The 26,635-nt window shown below is 39.4% G+C and overlaps 3 protein-coding genes and 1 long non-coding RNA gene across 8 annotated transcripts in view; 2 read left to right on the forward strand and 2 right to left on the reverse strand.

Moving 5' to 3' along the window:
* slc66a1 (solute carrier family 66 member 1) overlaps positions 1-628 on the reverse strand; it is a 44,251-nt gene extending 43,623 nt beyond the window's left edge. Inside the window, exon 1 of one of the 2 annotated variants that reach the window (XM_069918845.1) lies at positions 4-628. The gene's annotated coding sequence lies outside the window, so the exon portion shown is untranslated. The remainder of the gene's footprint in view (positions 1-3) is intronic. The other variant, XM_069918843.1, reaches the window with a different exon arrangement.
* Positions 139-21,256, forward strand: LOC138754500 (serine/threonine-protein kinase PINK1, mitochondrial-like). The gene is made up of 2 exons (XM_069918850.1): positions 139-545; positions 18,360-21,256. Exons 1-2 carry the CDS (start codon positions 240-242, stop codon positions 18,831-18,833), a joined length of 780 nt encoding a protein of 259 aa, XP_069774951.1. The 5' UTR covers positions 139-239; the 3' UTR covers positions 18,834-21,256.
* On the reverse strand, positions 16,246-26,490 carry LOC138754501 (uncharacterized). The gene is made up of 3 exons (XR_011351797.1): positions 25,858-26,490; positions 25,367-25,476; positions 16,246-16,417 (listed from the first exon to the last, which is right to left on the reverse strand). It is a non-coding gene; the product is annotated as an uncharacterized lncRNA (long non-coding RNA).
* LOC138754496 (serine/threonine-protein kinase PINK1, mitochondrial-like) overlaps positions 18,726-26,635 on the forward strand; it is a 36,427-nt gene continuing 28,517 nt past the window's right edge. The window contains exons 1-2 of one of the 4 annotated variants that reach the window (XM_069918841.1): positions 18,726-18,800; positions 23,642-23,761. Coding sequence is in view for 1 of the 4 variants with exons in the window: in XM_069918837.1 (XP_069774938.1) it covers positions 26,094-26,399 (306 nt within the window). In the remaining 3 variants the exon portion in view is untranslated. Of the gene's footprint in view, positions 18,801-22,631; positions 22,894-23,641; positions 23,762-25,999; positions 26,400-26,635 lie in introns of those variants that run through there. The other 3 variants (XM_069918840.1, XM_069918838.1, XM_069918837.1) reach the window with 3 other exon arrangements.

Raw genomic sequence — 26,635 nt, forward strand, 5'->3', positions numbered from 1 at the left:
TACACAGATATAAGAACGCCGTTTGGTCCAGTGAAACTTATACAATAACTTGTCTTTGCTATATAAAATTCAGTTTCATTGGAGTTTTCCCTCCAAGCCTGGCCTGTCTGTCATCACTCCGTTGTCAAGGAGACCGAGCCTGGGGAAGCGCATGCGCAGTTCACGTCGGCCGTGGCGCAGCAACTTGTCCCCGGGTGACGGGGAGTAGGACCGGTGTCGTCTCAGCCTCCGACGTGCGGATGCGCAACCTGTTGGCCCGCGGGTGGCAGCTGGGCCGGCTGGCCCTGCGCCTGTTCGCCCCCGCGGTCGTGGTGCGGCCGAATGTCGCGGCTTTCCGGCCTCTCGTCAAACCGCCGCTCCGGTCTGCGCTGCCAGGCCGCTACCGGTATTTCCGCCTCTCTGTGGGCGGCCTAGCTGCTGAGCTGCAGCGGCAGGCGTTCCGCCGGCCCCGCGGGGGCTTGCTGGCCTTCGGCCTGGGTCTCGGTCTCCTCCAGCAGCAGGTGGAGGAGGCGAGGACCGGCACGGCTGCGTGCGAGCACATCCAGGTAAAGATGTCCAGATAAATAGCCTTATCGAAAGAAAACTAATCGTCTTGCGTTCCCAAAGTGGCCTTTCAGATGGAAAAATCAAAACTGGCTTCGCTTGATTTCCGTTTTTAAAACGTGCCGTGTTTATTCAATTATATAGTTCATAGTTCAAGTTTATTATCGTCCCATTGTACATGTACAACCCGACAAAACGCAGACACACAACCAGATATAACACACATACAGACCAAAAAAAAATGCACATGTATGCAAATAAGTTTGTATAAGAAGTTTATTTAGTCGTTCAGTCTTCTCACTTGTCTGTGGGAAGAAGCTGTCTCTCAGCCTGGTGGTTCTGGCTCTGATACTCCTGTATCTCCTTCCAGATGGAAGCAGCTGAAAGATGCTGTGGGCAGGGTGGAAGGGGTCTTCAATGATTTAGTGAGCCCTATCTTTTTTTAAAAGGTCTAGGTAGATGTGTCAAGGGGGCAGGGAAGCCACCCACCCATGATCCTCTCTGCCGCTCTTATGGTCTGGTGGATTGACCTCCGATCCATTTCTCTGCAGCAACTGTACCACACTGGTGCAGCCGGCCAGGGCGCGCTTGATAGAGCTCTTGTAGAAAGTTGACGTGGCCCCCTTCAGTCTTCTCAGGAAGTGCAGTCGATCTTGTGCCTTCCTGACGAGCGAGATGTGTGACTAAGTAGGTTAGGTCACTTCGTAAGTGGATTCTGAGGAACTTTGTGCACTCTCCTCATGACAGCTGGCGTTTTCACTTCTGTTAAGTTTCCTGCTTGTTCTCTGGCCAACCACCAACAGTGGTCACTTGAGCATAAAAACATAGGAACTGAAATAAGTATTTGTTCAATTAACCCCTTCTCCCTGGATTCCTTTAATAGCCTGTGGATTTGTGCCTTAAATATAATCAGCAATTGATCCTCCAAACTCATTTATGATTTTTTTAGTCATGTAATGGCACAATCAAAGAATTTTGCTGCTACACAGCCAGTCTGAAAAAGAATGTGCAGGAATTTGAGTCAATTCCTGCACAATTTATACTGCAGGACTTCTCCAACTTTTTGGAGGTGTTACAAGCCCAAAGGACACCAAAACCCAGCAGCAATAGACATTCACCAAGACAAGTGGCTTTCAAAACAAAAGTTAATTTTAATCAACTTCAAACATGAAAATAGAATCAAACTTTTACTTATGCTATACTCTATATTAACCCAAATTACCCCTTTCTAATTCTAAGCACGTGTATGTTATGTGTGTGGATTTAAGAAAAGTTATTTCGTTCACAGTTCAATCTCACTTCTCCTTCTTCCAAGTTCTCTGGTTGCAGGCACTCACCATACTGTGCACAGAATTTAACATGTATAAAGTTCACCAGGCTTGGCGCTTGAAAGGTAAATGTTTACCACTCAGGAAGGTTCTTGTAGGGATTGCAGAGAGAGATATTTGTTGCTCCAGGATTTCCACAACTGAGGCACCACCACTAGTCAGCTCAAGGTCTCGCTGATGAAATTTGACCCATCAGGGTCTTTCAGAAGGTAACCTCTTTCTTCAGACTACCACAGAGTTCCATTCCTTCCTCTGTTTCAAGAGAAACATCAGACAAATAGCACTTCCAGCCATCGACTGCTCTGGAACTTGCTTTCATCAGTTTCAAACAGTTTTTCCTGAATTGCACTTTTCAATTACTTGTCAGTGTCCCACACACTGACTGACTGAGCTGTTAACTCTCTCTCTTTACTAATTGAAACTCCAAAGAGAGCATGTGACTCATGTCTTGCAAAACCCCCACATTCTCCAGCAAATAACAGGAGTTCTTCTTCTCAAGTTGTTATCTTAGGTGGGGAGAAGTCAGGTGATGGAATAGTGGCCGGAAGGGTAAAACCAGCCCTCCCAGAAAAGTCAAAAAAAGACAAAATTCAACAAATATAAAATACAAGAAATAGAAGATAAAGTTGCAGAAAAGAGAAAGAAGATGGCTCCCAAGAAGAAAAAAGTAAAAACAACAATAAAAAAGAAGGAACAGGGAGCCATAATGGCGAAGAATGTCCATTCTCTGAGTTGGTGCCGGCCCTACGGACTCACGACTCCCCGACCGATGGACTGCAAAAATGGCTCTGTAAACCAAATAAAATGTGCAACTGCGCAATCAAAGGCAAAAGAAAACACCGAAGGGAGGAGGGCTCAGCCGAAGAGCGGGCAACCATGGCACGACCAGCTGAGGGACGCCCGACACCAGGGCTCTCAGCTGGAAGATGAGGAAGGCAGCAGGAGAGGGAGTGAGGTACCAGGTGAGAAAGAAAGTTGGCGGGCTGAATGGCAAGAAGAGCAGCAGCAGCAGGAGGCCCGACAGATGAGCAGCCCAGAAGGGAAGGCCCGACAAAGTGATGCAAGCAACTCATCAAGAAAATCAGAAGAGATACAGATACAAAGAAGAGAAGAAGAAGACACAAACAGGTACAGACACCGAAGAAGAAGACCTTCACAGAGAAATAGAAGGTAAAACAGATGGACAGAATATAGATAAAGTTTTTTTTGAAGAACAAATGAGAGCAGTAAAAGAATGGTTATCATTAGAATTTAGTGCAATTAAAAGAAAAATGAAAAGAACAGAAGATAAAATGCAAAGATTAGAACTGGTCATGACAGAAATAGGGAAAAGAGTAGAAAATGTGGAAGAACGAGAAACGGCTGTAGAAATGGAAGTAAATGACTTAAGAGGAAAATTGGAAGAGAGTGACAAAAAAATTAAAGAGACACAAGAGTTGTTACCTCAGAAAATTGATATGTTGGAAAATTATAGTAGGCGAAACACATAAAAATAGTGGGCCTGAAGGAGGGTGAAGAAGGCACAGATATGTAGAAAATAATAAAAGAATGGATCCTGAATGTCCTGGGAACGACAGAAATGCAGGAAGTAATGGAAATAGAAGGGCACAAAGAGCTCTAGCTCCAAAACCGAAACCGCAGATACATCAAAAACCAAGATCCATCATAGTAAAATTTTTGAGATATACGACATGAGAAAATATACTGGAGCAGGCAAGGAATGAAATTAGAGAAGATAATAAACCATTGGAATACAGGATCAAAAATTTTTTTTTACCCAGACACAAGTATTGAATTCTTAAAGAAGAGGAAAGACAGCAAAATCGATCCTTTGGAAAAAAGGTTATTAAGACATCCAGCCAGGCTTAAAATATTTATACCCGGGGAGCAAAACAGATGGTTCTCGGATCTGGAGGAAGCACAAGAATTTGCAGGACAGAAGGAGAGTTGAAGAGATGTAATAAGAATGAAGAATGGCGATAATGTATATAAAGATGTAAAAACAATGTATATGTAAAGAACTAAAGAGGCAAAAGAGATGGGAAGGAAGGAAGTAAGGGTGAAAAAAAGGAGAGCTTTGTTATATGTGTTTTTTAAAAAAAGTTTTCTTTGGGGGTAGAGAATAACCGTCAGTGCGAAATCAATTGACGCTTGCGAGCAAGATCACAATCCAAACGAAAAGGGGAGTTGTGGTTGCCCAGCAAGGGATAAGGGACAACTCAGATGGGGGGCATTTGGGGTTAAGGTAATATTGGGTGTGGGAATTGGAGTATATTTTAAATGTGTTGTCATAGATGGAGTTTAAAAAGGGAAAACTGAGAGATGAAAAGGGGGATGGAGGAGGTGAGGAAGCGGAAATGAGGTGTAAACAAGATATAAGATGAAAAAAGAAAAAATAGATATAGCATTTGTGCAAGAAACTCATCTAACTGAAGTGGAACATAAAGAGAGACTGGGTAGGACATGTAGCGGCAGCAAAGAGAGACTGGGTAGGACATGTAGCAGCAGCATCATATAATTCAAAAGCTAGAGATGTAGGCATGTTAATAAATAAAAATGTACCAATCAAAATAGAGGAGGAAATAATAGATCCAGCAGGGAGGTATGAAATGATAAAGTGTCAGATATACTCAGAATTTTGGAATTTGTTCAACATATATATGCACCTAATGAGGAGGATCAAAAGTTTATGTAGGATACTTTTTTGAAGATTGTAGAGACACAAGGACATATATTGATAGGAGGGGATTTTAACCTTAAGTTGGATCCAATGTATGATAAAACTGGACAAAAGACAAGCAAAAAGAATAAAGTAGCCAAATCTATAGTTAAATCAATGCAGGAAATGAAACATATGGATATATGGAGGAGGCAACACCCAAAAGAGAAGGAATATTCATATTATTTGAGTAGGCATATTCAAGGGAGAGTTAGGAAAACTGAGTATAAAGTTAGGCTACTATCAGATCATTCACTCCTGTTATTAGCAATAGAACTGGAGGACATCCTACCAAGAACATATAGATGGAGGTTAAACTCCCTGCTACTTAAAAGGCAGGAATTTAGAGAGTTTATTGAATGCCAAATTAAAACATATTTTGAAATAAACACAGAATCAGTGAAAGACAAATTTATATTATAGGACGCAATGAAAGCCTTCATTAGAGGACAGATAATAAGTTATGTAACAGATGAAAAAGGACTACAATTGGGAAATAGAGCAGTTGGAAAGGGAGATAGTAAGTACAGAAAAGGAACTAGTAAAAAGGGGTGATATAACAAAAAAGAGAGAATTGGTGGACAAAAAAATAAAATACAAAACTTTACAAACCTACAAGGTGGAGAAGAACATAATGAAAATAAAGCAAAAGTATTACGAACTGGGAGAAAAAACACATAAAATATAAGCCTGGCAACTTAAAACAGAACAAGCTAAAAGAACTATTGGGATGAAGGAAAAAGGACAAAACAAATTACATTTAACCCAACAGAGATTAATGAAAACTTTAATGAATTTTATTAACAATTATACCAAATTGAGAACAAGGGGAAAGATGATAAAATAGAAGAATTTTTAGCTAAAATTAAACTCCCGAAATTGCAAGAAGAGGAACAAAACAAACTGATAAAACCATTTGAAATGGAGGAAGTACAGGATATATTAAAAAAAGCTGTTGAACAATAAAATACCAGGAGAGGAGGAATTCCCAATAGAATTCCATAAAACATTTAAAGAGTTATGAATTCCTCCTCTCCTGGAAGTAATGAACCAGGTAGAAGAAACACAAAACTTGCCAGATTCATGTAAGACAGCAATAATTACAGTAATACCAAAGACAGGGAAGGATCCATTAACACCAGCATCAATAGAACAGTGGTTTCCAACCTTTTACTTTGAACTCACATACCACTTTAAGTATTCCTATGCCATAAGTGTTCTGTGATTAATAAGGGATTGCTTAAGGTGGTATGATGGTGGAAAGAAAAAGTTTGAAAACCGCTGTTTTAATCATTCCAAATTGATTTGTTATGAGCACGATTTCATAACTCCAAAGGAAATAGGCCAATGACAATTTTTCTCAAGCAAAATATTTCAGTAATAATTGGGTCAAGAGCAGTGATTCTCAACCTTCCTTTCCCATTCACATACCACCTTAAGCAATCCCTTACTAATCACAGAACACTTATGGCATAGGGAATACTTAAAGTGGTATGTGAGTGGAAAGTAAAAGGTTGGGAACCATTGATGTAGACCAATATCTCTACTTAACTCAGATAATAAGATAATAGCGAAATTATTAGCAAACAGATTGGCCGATTGTGTACCAAAAATAGTAAAACAAGATCAAACTGGATTTATTAAGAAAAGACGAACAACGGACAATGTCTGTAAACTTATTAATCTAAGTTCAAGGAAATAAGAAGCCAACAGTGGCTGTTGCTTTAGATGCAGAAAAAGCCTTTGACAGAGTAGAGTGGAACTATTTATTTAAAGTATTACAGAGGTTCAATCTACCAGAAAAATATATTAATTGGATTAAAGCATTGTATAATGGACCATAAATGAATATGTATTGAGCCAATTTAAATTAAGTAGGTCAACTAGACAGGGATGTCTATTATCCCCCTCATTGTTCGCCTTAGCAATAGAACCATTGGCAGATCTGATAAGAACAGAAAATAAAATAAAAGGGATAAAAATAAAGGAGGAGTATAAAATCAGCTTATTTGCAGATTACATCATAGTATAACTAACAGAACCAGAAATATCAATAAAAGAATTACATAAGAAATTGAAGGAGTATGGAGAAATATCGAGGTACAAGATCAACGCAAATAAAAGTGAAGTGATGCCAATGAGTAATGCAGATTATACAGAATTTAAAAAAGAATCACCATTTAAATGGCAAGCACAAGCAATCCAATACCTCGGTTTCAGGTTAGATAATAACTTAAGCCACTTGTACAAACGAAATTATCAGCCACTAATAAAGGAATTGCAGGAAGAGTTAGAACATTGGAAAGAATTACGGCTAATGTTGATAGGGAGGGTAAATTGCATTAAAATGAATGTTTTCCCAAGGATACAATACTTATTTCAATCGTTAACAATTCCCTTAACCGAGAAATTCTTTAATGAACTAAAGAGAATAATAAGGAAATTCTTGTAGAAAGGGGGGAAACTGAGGTTAGCCTTAGATAAATTAACAGAGAGGTATAACCAAGGTGGTTTGCAGTAACAAAACTTTAAAAATTATTATAGAGCAACACAATTAAGGTTTTTTTCCGATTTTTACCAGACAAGGGAAAAACCAGACTGGACTAAGATAGAACTAGATAAAATAGGGGAGAAGGTACCAGAACATATACTTTATAAGTGGGATGAAAAGCTGGTGCAATATAAAAGCTCACCTGTATGGCATCATTTGCTTAATATATTGAAGAAGATCCACTTAGAAAGGAAAAAAACTAATTACCAAATACCAAAATTATTATTGACACAAAACCCATTAGTCCCTTTTACAATAGATAACCTTTCCTTTAGAGAATGGGAGAAAAAAGGAATCAAAAGAATAGAAAATTGTTTTTTGGGAAATACTTTATTAACATTTGAACAGTTGAAGTACAAATATGGAATAACTCATGGTACAATGTTTGCATATCATCAACTGAAAGCTTATTTAAAGGATAAATCGGGAAACAGATTGAAATTACCAGAAGGACGCAGCTTTGAATATGTGATTACAGACACAATGATAATTAAAAGATTTATAACGAACATGTACATTAAGCTGCAAGATAAGGAAAATGATGAAATAAGCTATAAACCTAAACAAAAGCGGGAAAAGGATTTAAACATAAAGATAAAAAATGAAGCATGGGAAAAGTTATGTTCGAGGAGTCACGTGATGGAGTAGTGGCCGGTCAGGGAATTCCAGCCCTCTCCGGAAAAGTTGAAAAAAAACCGCACAAAACACAAAGGTACAAAAATAAAAATTAAAACAAAGTAAAAATAAAGGTGAGAAGAAAATGGCAGTGAAGAGAGAAAAGTCGAAAACAATGGGAAGGAAAGAAGATGAAAGAACGTCGGAAGAAGAAGGTGAAGGCCTTACCTATCCGAGGAGGCCCGCTGCAGAGAGAGAAGCCCGCTCCCTAAGGTCAGTGGAAGTCCCGAGATCGGGACTACAAAAATGGCTCACGGAGCCGAGAAAAAGTACGCAACCGCGCATGCGCATGAAAAAAAACATACTGACGGGAGGGGGGAACAGCTGCGGAGTCGATCTCCACAGCTGAGAGAGACACCTGCAACACAGCAACAGGTGCAGAACATGGAAAATAACAACAACAAGAAAGAAGAGGGTAAAAAGGAAACAAGGTCAACCCAGAGGAAGAAGAAGAAGAACAAAGAAATGGAAGAAGAAGAGAAAGGCAAAACAATGGATATATCTTTTTTAAAGAATATATGGAATCAGTGAAAGAATGGCAATTACAAGAATTTAATGAGATAAAAAGAAGAATTAAGAGTGCAGAAGAAAAAATGAATAAAATAGAAATCGTCATATCAGAGATAGGAAAAAGAGTGGATAATGTGGAAGAACGAGAAATAATCGTAGAAATGGAAGTAGAGGACTTAAAAGAGAAATTAGAAGAATCTAATAAAAAAGTTAGAGGCACATGAGCTGTTAGCTCAGAAGATAGATATAATGGAAAACTATAATAGAAGAAATAATATAAAGATAGTGGGCCTTAAGGAAGATGAAGAAGGCAAGAATATGAGAGAATTTATAAAAGATTGGATCCCCAGGGTCCTAGGAAGACCAGAATTACAGGAAGAAATGGAAATAGAGAGGGCACATAGAACATTAGCCCCGAAACCACAACCGCAGCAAAAACCAAGATCCATTTTAGTAAAATTCTTAAGATATACCACAAGAGAAAATATATTGGAGAAAGCAATGAAGAAAATAAGAGAAGACAAAAAGCCACTGGAATACAAAGGTAAAAAATTTTTTTTCTATCCAGACATAAGTTTTGAACTCCTGAAGAAAAGGAAAGAGTTCAATACAGCAAAAACGATCTTATGGAAAAAAGGATATAAATTTATGTTAAAGTACCCAGCGGTACTTAAAATAGTTATTCCAGGGCAACAAAACAGACTATTCTCGGATCCAGAGGAAGCAAGGAAATTTGCAGAACAACTACAAAACAAGCAGAGAGATGAAGACAAGTAATGAGAGTAAAAATGACCACGAACTATATGTGTGTGTGTATATGGGTATATATATATATAAATGTGTATATATAGATAAGAATTAATAAGGGAATGAAAGGGAATAGAGGGAATAAGGAGGGAATTAAAAGAGTGACCTTTGTTATATATGAAAATTGAAATCTTTTCCGTGGGGGGGGCTGGGTGGGGAGGAGTTACGGTCACTGCAAAATCAGTTGACGCTTGCGAGTGAATTCGCAAATCCAAATGGAGAGGGGAGATGTGGTTGCCCGACAAGGGATAAAGGGCAACTCAGGAGGGGGAGGGGAGAATGGGGTTAAAGAAGTTTTAAATAGGAGAATAAGGAAAATGTTTGATGTTTTAGAAATGTTGTCTTATAAAGTGTTCAAAACAAGAAAGCAGAAATGGATAAGAAGGAAAGGTGATGATGGAGAAACGGAAAGGGAAGATAAACAAAGTATGAAATGGCTACGTTGAACTATATGACATTAAATATTAATGGAATACATAACCAAATCAAAAGGAAGAAACTGCTATTCTTGGAGGGATGTCCTCTAACTCTATTGTCAATATCAAGGGTGAATGGTCTGATAATATTCTAGCTTTATATTCTGTTTTTCTTACTCTATCTTGCATACGAGCTGATAACAGAAATAGGTCTATTCTTGAGTATGTTTTATGTCTACCCGAATGATATGAATATTCCTTTTCCTTTGGGTGTTGTTTCCTCCATATATCCAAAAGTTGCATTTCTTGCATCGATTTAATTATAAATTTGGTTACTTTGTTCTTTCTGTTAATTTTTTTTCCCAGTTTTATCCATATTTGAATCCAAATTAAGGTTGAAATCCCCTCCTATTAATATGTTCCCTTGCGTATCTGCTATCTTCAAAAAAATATCTTGCATAAACTTTTGATCTTCTTCGTTAGGTGAATATACATTGAGTAAATTCCAAAATTCTGAATATATCTGACATTTTATCATTACATATCTCCCTGCTGGATCTATTATTTCCTCTTCTATTTTAATTGGTACATTTTTACTAATTAATATAGCTACTCCTCTTGCTTTTGAATTATACGACGCTGCTGTTACATGTCCTACCCAATCTCTCTTTAATTTTTGTGCTCCAATTCAGTTAAATGTGTTTCTTCCACAAATGCTATATCGATTTTTTTCTTTTTTCAGTAAATGCTACTTAAAGGGCAGGATTTTAGAGAGTTCATTGAAAGACAAATTAAAATGTACTTTGAAATAAATACGGAATCAGTGAAAGATAAGTTTATACTATGGGATGCAATGAAAGCGTTCATTAGAGGGCAAATAATAAGTTATGTAACCAAGATGAAGAATGACTACAATCAGGAAACAGAGCAGTTGGAAAGGGAAATAGTAAATATAGAAAAAGAATTAGCAATGAAGGAAGATACAACTAAAAGAAGAGAATTGGCAGATAAAAAAATAAAATATGAAACACTACAAACATATAAGGTGGAGAAGAACATAATGAAGACAAAACAGAAATATTATGAACTAGGGGAAAAAATGCATAAAATTCTAGCATGGCAGCTTAAGACAGAACAAGCTAAGAAAATGGTATTGGCATCAAGGAAAAAAGACAAACAAATCACATATAATCCAACGGAGATTAATGAAAACTTTAGAGAATTCTATGAACAATTATACCGAACTGAAAACGAAGGGAAAGAAGGCAAAATAGATGAATTTTTAACTAAAATTGAACTACCAAAATTACAAATAGAGGAACAAAATAAATTAACAGAACCATTTGAAATAGTAGAAATACAAGAGATAACAAAAAAACTACCAAATAATAAAACACCAGGAGAGGATGGATTCCCAATAGAATTCTATAAAACATTTAAAGATTTATTAATTCCTCTCCTCCTGGAAGTAATTAACCAGATTGATAAAACACAAAGCTTACCAGATTCATGTAAAACAGCAATAATTACAGTAATACCAAAGCAAGGGAAAGATCCACTTGCACCAGCGTCATATAGACCAATATCATTACATAACACAGATTATAAGATAATAGCTAAACTATTAGCAAACAGATTAGCAGATTATGTACCTAAAATGGTAAATCTAGACCAAACTGGATTTATTAAAAAAAGACGGACAACAGAAAATATTTGTAAATTTATTAATTTAATTCATGCAGTAGAAGGGAGTAAAGCGCCAACAGCAGCAGTTGCTTTAGACGCAGAGAAGGCCTTTGACAGAGTAGAATGGAATTATTTATTCAAAGAATTGCAAATATTCAGTTTACCAGAGAAGTATATTAATTGGATTAAAGCATTATATAAGGGACCATTGGCGAAAGCGACATTAAATGGATATATATGAAAGCAATTTAATTTAAGCAGATCAACAAGGCAGGGATGCCCACTATCACTCTTATTGTTCGCGTTAGCTATAGAACCACTAGCAGAATTGATAAGAACAGAAAATAATATAAAAGGGATAAAAATAAAAGACAAGGAATATAAAATCAGTTTATTTGCGGATGGTGTTATAGTATACTTAACAGAACCAGAACTATCAATAAAAGAATTATATAAGAAATTGAAGGAATATGGAGAGGTATCGGGTTACAAGATTAACGTAAATAAAAGTGAAGCAATGCCAATGAATAATGCGGATTTCTCAAAATTTAAGAAGGAATCGCCATTCAGATGGCAAATGCAAGCAATAAGATACCTAGGTATACAAATAAATAAAAATCTCGGCCAGCTATATAAACTCAATTATTATCCACTAATGAAAAAACTACAGGGCGATTTAGAGCATTGGAAAGATTTACCACTAACACTAATAGGAAGGATAAACTGTATTAAAATGAACATTTTCCCAAGGATACTATACCTATTTCAGGCATTGCCAATACACTTGACAGAGAAATTCATCAAGTAGTTAAAGAAAATAATAAGGAAATTTTTATGGAAAGGGGGAAAACCGAGGATAACACTAGATAAATTAACAGAATGATATAAACAAGGAGGCTTACAACTGCCAAACTTTAAAAATTATTATAGAGCCGCACAATTAAGATACCTATCAGATTTTTATCAAACAAGGGAAAAGCCAGATTGGACTAGATTAGAACTAGATAAAATAGGGGAAAAGATACCTGAACACATATTATATAAATGGGATAAAAAATTGGTACAACGTAGGAGTTCTCCAGTATTACATCATCTGCTCAATATTTGGAAGAAGATTCATGTAGAAAGGAATAAAACAAATTACCAATTACCAAAACTAATAATGACGCAAAATCAGTTACTCCCTTTTACAATAGATAACCTTTCCTTTAGAGAATGGGAGAAAAAAGTGATCAAAAGAATAGAAAATTGTTTTTCAAGAAATAGATTATTATTCTTTGAACAAATGAAGGATAAATATAATATAACTCAAGATACAGTGTTGGCATATTACCAATTGAGATCCTACTTGAAGGAGAAATTAGGAAGCAGTCTGAGGTTACCAGAGGGAAGTAACTTTGAATATGTGATTACAGATACAATGATAATCAAAAGATTTATAACAAATATGTATATTAAACTGCTAGAAAAGGAGAATGAGGAAACAAATGGTAAAACTAAACAAAAATGGGAACAAGATTTAAATATAAAGATAAAGAAGGAAACATGGGAGAAGTTATGCTCTGGAACGATGAGAAATACAATAAATAAGAGGTTACGTATGATACAATATAACTGGATACACAGGCTATACATTACACCTCAAAAGTTAAATAAATGGGACCCATCAGTATCTGACAGATGTTTTTGTTGTAAAAAAGAAATGGGAACAATAATTCATGCAATCTGGACATGTGAGAAAGTAGAAAAATTTTGGGAAGGTCTAAAGCAGATATTAAATAAAATTACAGAAAACAATATACCAAAAAACCCAGAGATCTTCCTCCTAGGTAACATAAAAAACAAAGAATTTGGACTTGATTTGGATGGTGCACAAAAAAGATTTGTTAAGATAGCTCTAGCCGTAGCAAAAAAATGTATTATGTCAACCTGGAAATTGGAAGAAAATTTGAGAATACAACAATGGTATATAGAAATGAATAAATGTATTCCATTAGAAAAAATAACATATAATTTAAGAAATAATATTGAAATATTTGAACAAATATGGGAGCCATACATGAAACACAATAGAGAAAACCTACCGGGGACATCTACCACCTAAATTAACGAAAGGAGAAGGAAATTAAAAGAATTGACTCAGTGGAATTTCTTGTTTATTTTTATTGAATGACAACATTGTTTGACTGGTTTAATGTATCTTAGATTTTGTACTTTAAATTAATGGGGGGGAGGTAGGGAGGGTGGGATGGGAGGAGTGGGGGGGAGAAAAATGACACTATATATTTGAAAAGGAAAATGTATGTATCTTGGTCAATGTGGTTTATGGTGTGAAAAATAAAAAAAATTAAAAAAAAAAAAAGGAAAAGTTATGTTCTGGAACTAAGAAGAATACAATAAACACAAGGTTATGCATGATACAGTATCATTGGTTACACAGGTTATGTATCACGCCTCAAAAGTTAAAAGAATGGGATCCAACATTATCAGATAGATGTTTTCGCTGTAAGAATGTAATGGGAGCAACAGTGCAATTTAGGCATGTACGAAAGTGAAAATGTTTTGGGAAGATCTAAATCAGATATTAAATAAAATCACAAAAAATAACATAACAAAAAATCCAGAGATCTTTCTTTTAAGTAACATAAGAAGTAAGGAATTAGGCCTCAAATTGGATAAAGCACAAAAAAGATTTATTGTGATAGCCTTAGCAGTAGCAATAAAATGTATAATGTCAACCTGGAAATCAGAAGAGAGCCTGAGAATACAGCAATGGTACATGGAAATGAATAAATGTATTCCATTGTAAAAAAAAAACATATAATTTAAAAAATAAAGTCACAATGTTTGAAACCATAAATGGAACATAACAGAGAGAGCTTATCTCGAACCTCCACCCCCTAAAATGATAAGACGACTTGTATCAGTGTGTAAAAGTAGATGAACCATTTTTCTTGTTTATTTTTCATTGTGTGAAGACATTGTTTTATGGTTTTATTGTATATGTTGAATATTTATTGGTTTTAGTAGGGGGAGGGTAGGGGGGATAAAAGGGAGAAAATGCCACTGTGTATATTTAATGAGAAACGTTTGTATATATTTTGGTTGATATGGTTCATAGGGAGAAAAATAAAAAAAAACTATATAAAAAAAGTTGTTATCTTGGGTAAACAATCCAGGAGTGACCTTTCTTTGCACTCTCGCAAAATCCTTGAAAGAGCTTCCAACAACCATCCTGTCTCCAGTTCCAAACAATGGTCAAGCATTTTATGAGTCAGATCAATTAACACCTACTTGTGAACGGTGTTTACATTCTCCAGAGATCTTCAGTATTTCTTCAGTCTTTCAAATAAGGTCTGTTTTAAAATGTGTGTATGTATGTGACCTATGCTAAATCTTACAAATTCTCCCCAAATATTAATATTGTTGCAGAGGAAGCCTGTAGTGTAAATTGTATTGGAAAAATTCACTCTACTGCATGTCCAGGTCCTTGCAGTCTAAAAAGACCTCCAATGTGAACAACCACATGATAATTTTTTTCCACTATTTTTCCCAACATTGCAGTTATAAAACCATAATTGGTTGATAAGTACAAAGACTTCCTACCCCGCATGAATATTTTTCTGAACTCTATCCTGATTAGCAAACACCGTATTTTGAGATTGGATCTTGGTTTAGATACACCAGCCTGGAATAACATCATTCCTGTTATCCTATCGCTACTGTATATATTACACTTAAATTAACTCTTGTTCTTCTAAACATAACATATAGGACCAGCCTGCTCATCTCTTCTTGTGGGACACACCCTTGGAATCCACCTGGGACTTCCTCTATTGAGTAGGGTTTTGAGGCTTGTGCACAATATTTCAGGTGAAGAGTTACCAATAATAATTTTGGTATTTGGTAATTCATTGCAGTAAAGGACTTCTTTGTTCCTGCATTCAAACCTTTTTGAAATAATACAAATATGCCATATTCTTCTCAAAGTACTTGTTTGACTTTAATGTCAACACACCCAGGTCTCTCTGAACACAAACATCTTTTGATTTAATTTTTCAATCCACTTTACCATTTTTTTTCTGCCAGCTTGGTTAATCTAACATTTTTTTGCATAGTATTCCATCTTCAATGACCATATCCCTTCATTTCACAATTTTCCCTGAACTGTCTCTGACCTCCTCACGGCCCACACCATAGCCAAACTTGGACAAAAATGATCCTCACAAGCATAGTTAAGATCCTGCATTGATTCCTGAAGCTTTCCTGTTTATTTCTCCTCTGTTTTTAACTAATTCTCAAACTGGGCATTTTTATTATGTCGTCCCTTATTATTCCAATTGTATTTAATCAACTTTTATATGACAGCTTAACAAATGTCTTTGCAAGTCCAAATACAGGATATCAACTGGTTCTCTTGTCTATTCTGTTTGTAACAAGTATGGAAAAAAAAACTTGGATTTGTTAAACTTGGTTTCTTTTCCATAAAGCTATGTTGTCTTTGAATTTCCCTGTAATAATTTCCTTAATCATAGATTCACTCCTACTGATGTCAAGTTAAGTGATCTGCATTGCCCCGTTTTCTCTGTTTATTGTCTTCCAGTCAGCAGTAACTGTTAGAATCAATGGTACTTTGATAAAACACCATCTCCCTATTGATTTTCATTATAGCAAGCAGCTCTGCACATTCCTGGGGATTTACAAAATTGGTCCCACTAATTTCTGCAAGGATCTTTATTTCCCTATATGCTAATTCAGATTCTATTTCATTTTAAACTTGTCGTCCTCCACCTTTTTAAATTTACTTGTGTAACCACATTCCAGCATGACTCAACCTTCAAAACTTATTTGGTTTCTAACTTTACTATTTCTGAACTTCTATGAACACGAAACCAGAAGAATATAATTTTAAGTTATTGGTTTGAAGATTCCTTTCTCATGAAAATAAAGCCTAAGTCAAGAAATGTTAAGCTAAAACACTAAATTCTTAGCAAAGTTATGTTCAGGAAGAAAAATAATGAAACAAATCTTTATTGGGGGTGGCATGGTCAGTGTAGTGGTTAGCACAACGCTATTACAGCTCCAACAAACCAGGTTCGAATCCACCGCTGTCTGTGAGGAGTTTATACGGAGGTTGTAGGTTCATTGGGGTACTTGGACTGTCCGTTACTGTGCTGTATGTCTAAATTTTAAAAAATTAAATAACAATCAGAAATAAAAAAGTTATGTTTATATTGCTTTTAATAAAATTGCAAAAAGTGCTTTTAGTTAATTAAAATCTGAAGAAATAATGACTCCATATTTGTAAAATTAATATTTTGTGGAAGAGAGCAATAACAAAAATATATCTCCGCTTTAAAATCTCAGCTATCATTTTCCTGCATGTTGAGCAAGCATCAATTACGATACTGCTCCAGCTTCATGCTTGTAGTCTTGCTGAGGTATTGGTGAAGCAGTTTCTGAAGGAACAGGACAGATGCTTATTTCATCTACATAATTATTACAACACTGAAGAAGGAGATTCAGTTGATTGAGCCCATTTTATTTATTTTTTGTTATCACAATCCCGTTACACTCATTCCTTGGTTCTTCCCCTGCAGTTTTACAGTTTATTGTAATTCAATAACTTGTCTGTGTGGCGACTCTTACTTTTATACTTTATTGATTTTTTTCTCTCTGTATTGTTACTGTTCCATTTGTTTACATTTTATTTCCATGTGTACGTTGAGTGCAATTTTATTTGCTCTACCTCCTCCGCAGGAAAAAGGATCTCAAGTTGTATGTGATGTACTTGAATAGTAAATCTGAATTTTGACAATTTGTTGTGATTTTTTTTTAATACCTTTTCATGGTTTTTTCTGGCAGTCATTAAATCTATGCCCTCTGCTATTTCATGTTTTATCAGTGGGAGGAAATTATTGATATTTACTTGGATGATTTATGATTGTAAACACTTTATTCAAATCTTTTAATTTCCTTTGATCCAACCTTCACCAGTCTGTACATGTTCTAATACTTGTAACATCATTGGAATTTGCTATCTTGTTAACTGTGTAATAGCGCTTACCAAACTTTTCTCTATTATTAATAATTTATTGCTTATCAGATTTGACCTGCATTATCTAGAATGCATATTGGTGACTTTGGATCAGTGTATCTCAGCAGAGCTTGTGCACCTTCTTTGGGAGAGTTGTCAAGTGGAATAGATAAAAATCTCAAGAAAGAAACAAGCAAGGTTTCAATCTTGTTAGAGATTATTGATTTAATTAGTTCAGTATCACCGCTTCCTATCCTGTTACATTCTGTGAATAAAACAACAGACCCCTGTATTAGCAGTTAAACACAATTTTATTGCTTTATAAAGTAATCAAGCACTTTCTTAAGAGCAAAGCCGTTGTAACTAACAATAAGGCTTACTATAAGAAAGCCCACTTGGTACTCCGAGACATGGATATTTATACAGGCTGGCTTCCTTGTTACACTATCTTACAGCCACCCTCCATAACACTGGGAATTAAACAATTCATCAAAAAGCAGGATCAAAGCAATATGTGAAGTCAGCTATCCTGTCCCACATTCCTAATTGAAAGTTGTTTATCAGAATGACTCCCGATAAAGTGTGTCCAGTTTAAACATCTTCTCTACCTATGGTTCCTGACCTGAAATTACCTATAAAGCTGTTTGTCACATTCCTGTCCAGTTAAATATTTGTCAACCATTGCTTTAATTGTGACATTCAAAGATTATATTCACAAGATATGATCAGTTCATATGGCCATGTGCACAGACAGCATGCAACCAACTCTATCATTGTTAAGATAAATATTCAAATGTATTTTCTTTCTGGGGTAAAAAAGAGTTTACAAGAATCAGGGTAATTCCACCTGAGACAAGCACTCTGGTTTCTACCTTCTCAACCCTAAAGAAGGACTAATACCTTAAGCTTTAAAGATTTTAGCAAAGTGTCTGTCATTCCTTCCTGATAATTTGAGATGTTGGTTAAATATAGTCTGGATAAGTTGTGAGCTAAACTTTATTTTTAAAAAATTCCATAAATATGTTCCAATTAATTTATATCTTGGAAGTACTCACTCATAATTTTTTTTTTTGTTTTCTCTTTCCAGATGTTATTTAAAAGAAAGAAGATTAAGTATGAAAACCTCATACCTTTGCCCAGCATTGGCCATTGCTTGGAAGATTATAAGATTGAATACACCATTGGAAAGGGCTGTAATGCAGCTGTGCACCATGCCTACATTCCTGAAATGGCTAATTCAGAGTTGTGCAGTAAGATCATGACAAAGGAGAGACCACCAGAGAGTAAAAGCGAGAAACCAACTCCACTATCAGATAGCCCGAGTGTTGTTGATGAAATAATAAGAAATAATTTAACAATTTCACAGGAAAGATCAAGTTTGAGTTCCATGGCTTTGAAGAAAGATCTATCCAAGGGAGATGCCCACTACACACAGAGTGAATCAGAAGGAAACACCAGCTATGTACATAGTGGATCAATGGAATACTCTGGTTACCCTTTGGCTTTAAAAATGCTTTGGAACATCAGTGTAAGTCAAACTGACATTTATAGTGAAAATTGATTGTTTGAGCTCAAATGGAACATCACTGTGTCCTTTCAAACTGGGGTTAACAGGGCAATTTTCCCGGTTAGCGCCCCAGTTATGCAGCAGTTAGAAAGGGAAACCAATTAAACTTACCTAGGTCATGTCCACAGGCAATTTGAACAGGAAAATGGCCAACCCACTTATTCCGGTGACGTCAATGCTTGTGTTCATGCGTTTCCGGGCCATCAGCATTCAAACATCCGGCAGTACTTCTAGTGAGTGCATGACATATCATTGTGGGGGCAGGATCCCTCTTAAATCATTGGGTTGGCGACTTCGTGGGTCCATCCCCCGTGATTTGAAAGGTGCTTCTAGCACCTTTGCCCCAGTAACTGTACCCTGGTCCCAGGAGGGCTACCCAGGTGCTGCAGTTTGAAAGGGGCTATTGTTTGGGCTTCTAAAATATTAGATCAGCTTGAAGCAAGATCATGGTGTTCATAGATGAAGAACGGAAAATGTTGTAGAAAGTACTTTGTTTAAAACACTGCATGGATAAGCCAGTGATGGAAATCTTAAAATTTGTTATTTCTTTTTTAAGAAAATATAAATTGTGATTAGTAGTAAACAGAACAAAAAAATCTGGTATCAAGGTGGGATTGTGGAAAAAATATTGTCAGCAGTTCGACATTTCACACAATGAATAGGATTCAACCTGACAACTAGAATTTGCCTCAACTTGGGGTGTAGAAATTGGACGTATTAAAATTGCTGCTCTGGTGGCAACTCTTCCAAAATTATATCAAAATCATTTGTTGTGGAATAAGTAATTCCTTGCAGGAAATAGGGAAGGAATTGGTTCCAACCATCCCTAATTCCACCTGGAGAGTTTCGCTGAGAGCTCTTCCACAATTTTCAGCCTTCGGCAACCCAGATACGAAGGTAGTGGAGTTATAGCCTCTCGGCTTCAGTGATTTGGGTTAAATCCTAATCTCCAGTGCGTTGGTCTGGAGTTTGTGTCTTCTCCCTGTGTGGGATTCTTCCAGATGTCCATTTTCTTCCAACATCCCACAAATGTGCGGTGGTAGAATAATTGGCTGCAATAGATTCCTCCAAGTGTGTAAGAGAGGTAGAATATTGGAGAGGAATTGTTGGGGAGAATAAAATAGGATTATTATACATTTAATATAAAAATGTAGTTGTTAGTTGGTGTGGATTTGGTAGGCAAATAAGCCTGTTTCCGTGATGCCTCTCTCTAAACCAGGGAGATTAAACCAGTTGTTTTTTTTTAAAAAACAGGTAACTCAGCTAAAGGGACCTACAATTTGGGTATTGTCACATATTTTTCTGATAAGTGAAAACAGTGCCTTAGAAACTCAGCAGGTCACAAGGTGTACTTTTAAGATAAATAACTGGTATTTCAGGCCTGAGCCTTTCATCAAGATATAGTCCATCAGCCAGCTCCCCACCATGACTACCAGCCCCCCCACATCTCCATCGGGCACACTGAACTCAAAACGGTCAACCAGTTTACCTACCTCAGCTGCACCATTTCATCTGATGCAAGGATCGACAAAGAGATAGACAACAGACTCGCCAAGGCAAATAGCGCCTTTGGAAGACTACACAAAAGAGTCTGGAAAAACAACCACCTGAAGAAACACACAAAGATCAGCGTGTACAGAGTCGTTGTCATACCCACGCTCCTGTTCGGCTCCGAATCATGGGTCCTCTACTGGCATCACCTACGGCTCCTAGAACGCTTCCATCAGCGCTGTCTCCGCTCCATCCTCAACATTCATTGGAATGACTTCATCACCAACAATGAAGTACTCGAGCTGGCAGAGTCCGCAAGCATCGAATCCATGCTGCTGAAGACCCAACTGTGCTGGGTGGGTCACGTCTCCAGAATGGAGGACCATTGCCTTCCCAAGATCGTGTTCTATGGCGAGCTCTCCACTGGCCGCCAAGACAGAGGTGCACCAAAGAAAAGGTACAAGGACTGCTTAAAGAAATCTCTTGGTGCCTGCCCCATTGACCACCACCAGTGGGCTGATCTCGCCTCCAACCGTGCATCTTGGCGCCTCACAGTTCAGCAGGTAGCAACCTCCTTTGAAGAAGACCGCAGAGCCCACCTCACTGACAAAAGACAAAGGAGGAAAAACCCAACACCCAACCCCAACCAACCAATTTTCCCTTGCAACCGCTGCAATCGTGTCTGCCTGTCCCGCATCGGACTTGTCAGCCACAAACGATCCTGCAGCTGACGTGGACTTTTTACCCCCTCCATAAATCTTCGTCTGCGAAGCCAAGCCAAAGAAGAATAAGTAGGGGAAGGGCAAACAACAAGGGTATAAAAATCAATGCACTGTATGTATCGGGGCTTAACTGGTGAGAAGCCAGTTGAGTCCAACTCTGCAGACTTGTAAATAAAGCTTGTCGTGTCATCAGTTTTAAAGAGACTCATGTGTGAGAAGTTTTATTTCTGACAGGCCCTGTGGGGTTTAAAAGGCCAGACGGTCCCCTGCCTCCTCGCCCAATCGATCGCCAAAACTTCCCAAATGCCTTCCAACACGAGCCTTGCCCCGATTTTTTTCTCCCCCCCCCCCCATGAGAAATCTGCACATCTCAGCCAAGATGTGCCCTTACCTGCAAAAGGGGTGGCCTCTCCGAGGAAAAGCGCGACTTGATGGGGGGGGGGGGGTTGCAACCGCATCTGGACTTGGTTCCCAAGTTGGAGCTCAACTTTATTCCCTTTGATCAGTCTCGGGCTCCTGTGGACGGAAAGCCCCCTCCTTGCCGCGAGACTCAACGCGACGGGCAGAAAATCGAGCAAGGTTCAAAGGCTCTTCGCCGCGAGTCGCCACGCCGGCGCCGCGAACGGAATCGGCTCACGTGACCGCCGGCCGGGTTTGTGGAGCGCGAGGGCCACGTGACTTCGGCCGCGCGTCATCGGTCGATCGCGTCCACCTTCACCCGGAAGATGAGAAAGCTAATTTTTGAAAGTGATTTCAAGATGTTTGTCGCGGTCATCCCTTTGGAAAGAGGGATGTCAGAATAAATTAAAGCAGATTTCCTCATTCAGATATTTCGGTAACAATTGGGTCCAGAGCACCGATTCTCAACCTGAAGCAGTCCCTTCCTAATCACTGATGGCAATAGGGGTGTGTGAGTGGGAAGGGAAGGTTGAGAACCACTGGACACTTAAGAACGAGAACCACGGTGGCGTGTTTCTGCAGAAGGTTCTGCATTTTAAGAATAAAAATAATCTTACTTACGTAAGTGATACTGTGAAAGGATGCACATCTTGTTTTTTTTTAATTACTGTAAAGTAAACGTGGGGGCATGAATGTTTGGCCAATGACTTGTAAATCAACAGCCAGGTTGATTTACGGGATCACTACGAGATTGCTCCAAGGAAAGCAAGTTACTAATCGTAATCTGGTAGTAATCGATGATTCTGTGAAACAAGGCTGGCACTGAACTAGAAAAACCATTCATTATATGGAAGTAAAATTCGAACAAGATAACAGAAGGTTTGTACAGATTGATAAAAAGCAGGCAATGCTGTTCTTACTTTGAGTGGGTGCTCCAGGACGTAGAGCACACATGTCAAACTCTGGCCCAATTATATTTGGCCCGCAAGATCATATCAAATATGTATTAGAGGTGGCCCGCCCTGCAGCGAGAGCCAATGGTGTTTTTTGGTAATGTCACCCCCACCATCCTCCCCCTTCATTGCACATCCTTCCCCATTGTAACACGAGAAGTCAGCCGGCAAGCCAGTTGGAAGGCTCCCCGCACAACCAGTCACTTCTCCCACCTGTCGAGCGATGCAGCGGATGGGCGGGCGCCTGTGATTTCCTGTCGGCGCGACGGACATGGCAGGCTGCGCACGGCCCCCGGGCAGCGCGAGCCCCGCGCGACTAGCACCGGACGGCCCTTCCACAGCGCGAGCGCACTTCTCCCAGTTGCCACGGCCTTCAGCACTTGCACCCGCGCGGACCCCAGGGACGGCTGGTTCGGCCCTGCACTTGAAGAGAGAGATGGTGGCTGTCCACAAAGGCTGATCGGCAGCGCGCTGGGCCTGAGTGGGTGGGTAAGCAGGGGTGGGCAGAGGGTGTAGGTGAGGAGTAATGGGCAGGGGAAGTTATGGTGGTGCAAGGGGCAGTTAGAGGGAGGGATGAGTAGAAGGAGGGGTGGATAGGGAAGAGGTAAAAGGGGAGGGGCAGGGTGAGTAGGGGAGGGGTGATTAGAGGGTGAGAGATGGGTAGAGGGAGGAACAGGTTGAGGGGAGGGGCGTGTATAGGATGGGGTGGGTAGAGGCAGAGTGAGTGGAGTGAGGGGTGAGTAGAGGTTTGGTAAAGGACTGGTCAGGTAGAGGGATGGTGTGTCGAGGGTGAATAGAGGCCTAGGCCTGAGGAGTGAGCAGGAAATGCTGAGTCCTGATGCAGGCCAAAATGGACACAGCCTGTGAATGCTGACTACATCTCCACAGGGACCAAATATGTTTCCCTCAGGTCAAGCAAAGGGTGAACTTGAGCTACCTACTCCTGACCTGTAACATTATCCTCCTAAAGTTATATCCTAAAGTTTAACATTACATATGTTGAAAGAAGAGAAAACATGCAGATGTTGTTGAAAATTTTCAATAAATATTTAGTTCGGCCCTCGACTTAGTCCAAGTTTTTAATTTTGGCCCTCCGTGAATTTGAGTTTGACACCCCTGACGAAGAGCATATGTGCATATCCTCTGCGTTGTAATCTGGCCACTCAGATCATGATCTAAATTGATTAAAGGCAACTTGACTTGTTTCAGTTGTTTGGTCTTGTTATTTCCCTTACAGAACTGACTTTTACTGTCAGAGGGATGGAAGATGTTTATGTCTGCTAACCACCAGGACCCCCTCCACCCCGATGATCGAGTCTATGACTGTTGGACTGTGCCTACCTACTGACCCGGGCAGGTAGGCTGCTGCCAATACCCCCTCCCCACTGACTAAGTTTATGACAGTGCCCCACCCGGTTACCCTAATGCCATCCTCTAACACTCGTTCTGGCGCCAACCATGGCAAGTACAGAAGCAAAGGAATGGATGGAGTCGATTCAAATAATAGAAATGACGGAGGTGGAGAAAGGAAGGAGAGGCAAAGAGAAGAAAACAGGACTATGTTAGATAAATCATTATGAACACAAAAATGGGAACAAGACAAATGGTTTGATAAAGAGGCAGCAAGAAATCTGAATGGTTAGCTTGACATATTCTTTCGGTAAAACTAATTTTACATTTTAAATCAGGAAAGTCTATAGACACAGTGATTGTAGTCCAATTGCACAATAGTGATGGAGAAACTCAGCAGGACACAGTATCTTATGGAAGATGTTCTCCTCTCCACTTTCCCTCCGATATGCTCCCCTTTCCACTTTCCCTCCGATATGCTCCCCTTTCCACTTTCCCTCTGGGACACCCTAGTGCACTCATCCCTTCTCACTAATTATCCCATTGGTACCTACCCCTGTGACCATAAGAAATGCTACACTTACACCATCAACTCTTCCCTCTCCACCGTTCAGGCCCCAAACAGTCCTTCCAAGTGAAGAAACACTTCAATTATGAATCTGCAGGGGTCATCTACTGCATACGGTTCTCCTGTTGTGGCCTCCTCTACATTGATGAGACTGAATGCAGAGTGCAAGATAATTTCATTGAGCACTGTCTCTGTCCCAGAGGCCATCCATTTTAATTCCACACACTTTTCCCACACCGACATGACCTCATGCACTGCTAAACCAAGGCAACGAATAAATTGGAGGAACATTATATTCCATCTGAGCAGTTCCCAACCAGATGGCATTGACATTGAACTCTCCAGTTCCCAAGTCTCTCTCTTTTCCTATCTTTGTCTCCTTTCCTCCAGTCCCTTCCCCCTCCCTCTCCATTCAGAGCTACCCCCTCCTCTATTCTTAACTTTTTTCTCTTCTATCCACCCACATCTGTTAGCCTGTTCTCCTGCTCCCTCCTTTTTATTCAGATATCTGCCTGCTTTTTGCTCATACTTTGACGAAGTGGTCAGACCAAAATGTTGGTTACTTATTTTACATAGATGTTCATGTTTCAGCAGCCAATTTAAAGCATCTTTCAGCTTGCACAACTTCTTGAGTGGCTGTTGGAAGGCTGGCCTGTGTGTTGAAGTGCCTGGCCAAGGTATCTTGTTGGAGGGCTCAAGCCTGAAATGTTGGCTATGTATCTTGATGCTAGTGACTCAAGACTGCAATATCAGATCCAGCTCCAAAGAGTCATCGTTTGCAGATGACACAACAATAGTTGGCATCATCAGCAACAATGATGAGTTGCCCTACAGAGAAGGTGGAAAATCTCGTGAAATAGTGCGAGAGTAATAACCTGAATCTCAATGTGAACAAGACAAAGGGGATAATAGTGGATTTCAGGAGGACTAGGATCGAACACCCTCCACCTCTCATCAATAATTCTGTAGTGCAGAGAGTGGAGAGCTCCAAATTCCTTGGCAGCCACGTAACTGGTGACCTAACCTAGACAAACAACATCTTACTTGTCAGAACAGCAACTGCACTTCCTGAGAAGACTGAAGCGGGTAAGGCTACCAGCCACCATCATCTCAACCTTCTATCCAGAGCATCCTGGCCGGCTGCATCACAGTTGCTGCAGAGAAATGGATCAGAGGTCAATCCATAGAACCATAAGAGTGGCAGAAAGGATCAGTAGGGTCTCCCTCCACCCCCCAACCCCCCCCCAAAATCGACGTGATCTATCAGGATTGTTGTCTGAAGGTGGTGCGCAAAATCATGAGGACCCTTTCCACCCTGCGCAATTGCTCCCATTGGGAAAGAGATACGGAGGTATCCGAGCCAGTACCACCAAGCTGGGAAACAGCATCTTCCCACACGCAGTAAGAATGCTGAACGACTAATGAACAATCCCTTCGACACTCTGCTATTAATTTAACAATACTTAGTATTTGTACACATGTACAAATCTCTTGCAAATATGCGTGCTAAGTCTAAATATATTTTCATGTCTTACACAGATATAAGAACGCCGTTTGGTCCAGTGAAACTTATACAATAACTTGTCTTTGCTATATAAAATTCAGTTTCATTGGAGTTTTCCCTCCAAGCCTGGCCTGTCTGTCATCACTCCGTTGTCAAGGAGACCGAGCCTGGGGAAGCGCATGCGCAGTTCACGTCGGCCGTGGCGCAGCAACTTGTCCCCGGGTGACGGGGAGTAGGACCGGTGTCGTCTCAGCCTCCGACGTGCGGATGCGCAACCTGTTGGCCCGCGGGTGGCAGCTGGGCCGGCTGGCCCTGCGCCTGTTCGCCCCCGCGGTCGTGGTGCGGCCGAATGTCGCGGCTTTCCGGCCTCTCGTCAAACCGCCGCTCCGGTCTGCGCTGCCAGGCCGCTACCGGTATTTCCGCCTCTCTGTGGGCGGCCTAGCTGCTGAGCTGCAGCGGCAGGCGTTCCGCCGGCCCCGCGGGGGCTTGCTGGCCTTCGGCCTGGGTCTCGGTCTCCTCCAGCAGCAGGTGGAGGAGGCGAGGACCGGCACGGCTGCGTGCGAGCACATCCAGGTAAAGATGTCCAGATAAATAGCCTTATCGAAAGAAAACTAATCGTCTTGCGTTCCCAAAGTGGCCTTTCAGATGGAAAAATCAAAACTGGCTTCGCTTGATTTCCGTTTTTAAAACGTGCCGTGTTTATTCAATTATATAGTTCATAGTTCAAGTTTATTATCGTCCCATTGTACATGTACAACCCGACAAAACGCAGACACACAACCAGATATAACACACATACAGACCAAAAA

This window comes from Narcine bancroftii, chromosome 2 (genome assembly GCF_036971445.1).
Source record: "Narcine bancroftii isolate sNarBan1 chromosome 2, sNarBan1.hap1, whole genome shotgun sequence".
NCBI classification, from domain to species: domain Eukaryota; kingdom Metazoa; phylum Chordata; class Chondrichthyes; order Torpediniformes; family Narcinidae; genus Narcine; species Narcine bancroftii.

Bases quoted from the DNA above. Each gene is read 5' to 3' on its own strand.
- LOC138754500 (XM_069918850.1), top strand. From the start codon at position 240: ATGCGCAACCTGTTGGCCCGCGGGTGGCAGCTGGGCCGGCTGGCCCTG. The intron at 546-18,359 runs GTAAAGATGTCC...TTCTCTTTCCAG, and splicing joins CTGCGTGCGAGCACATCCAG to ATGTTATTTAAAAGAAAGAA.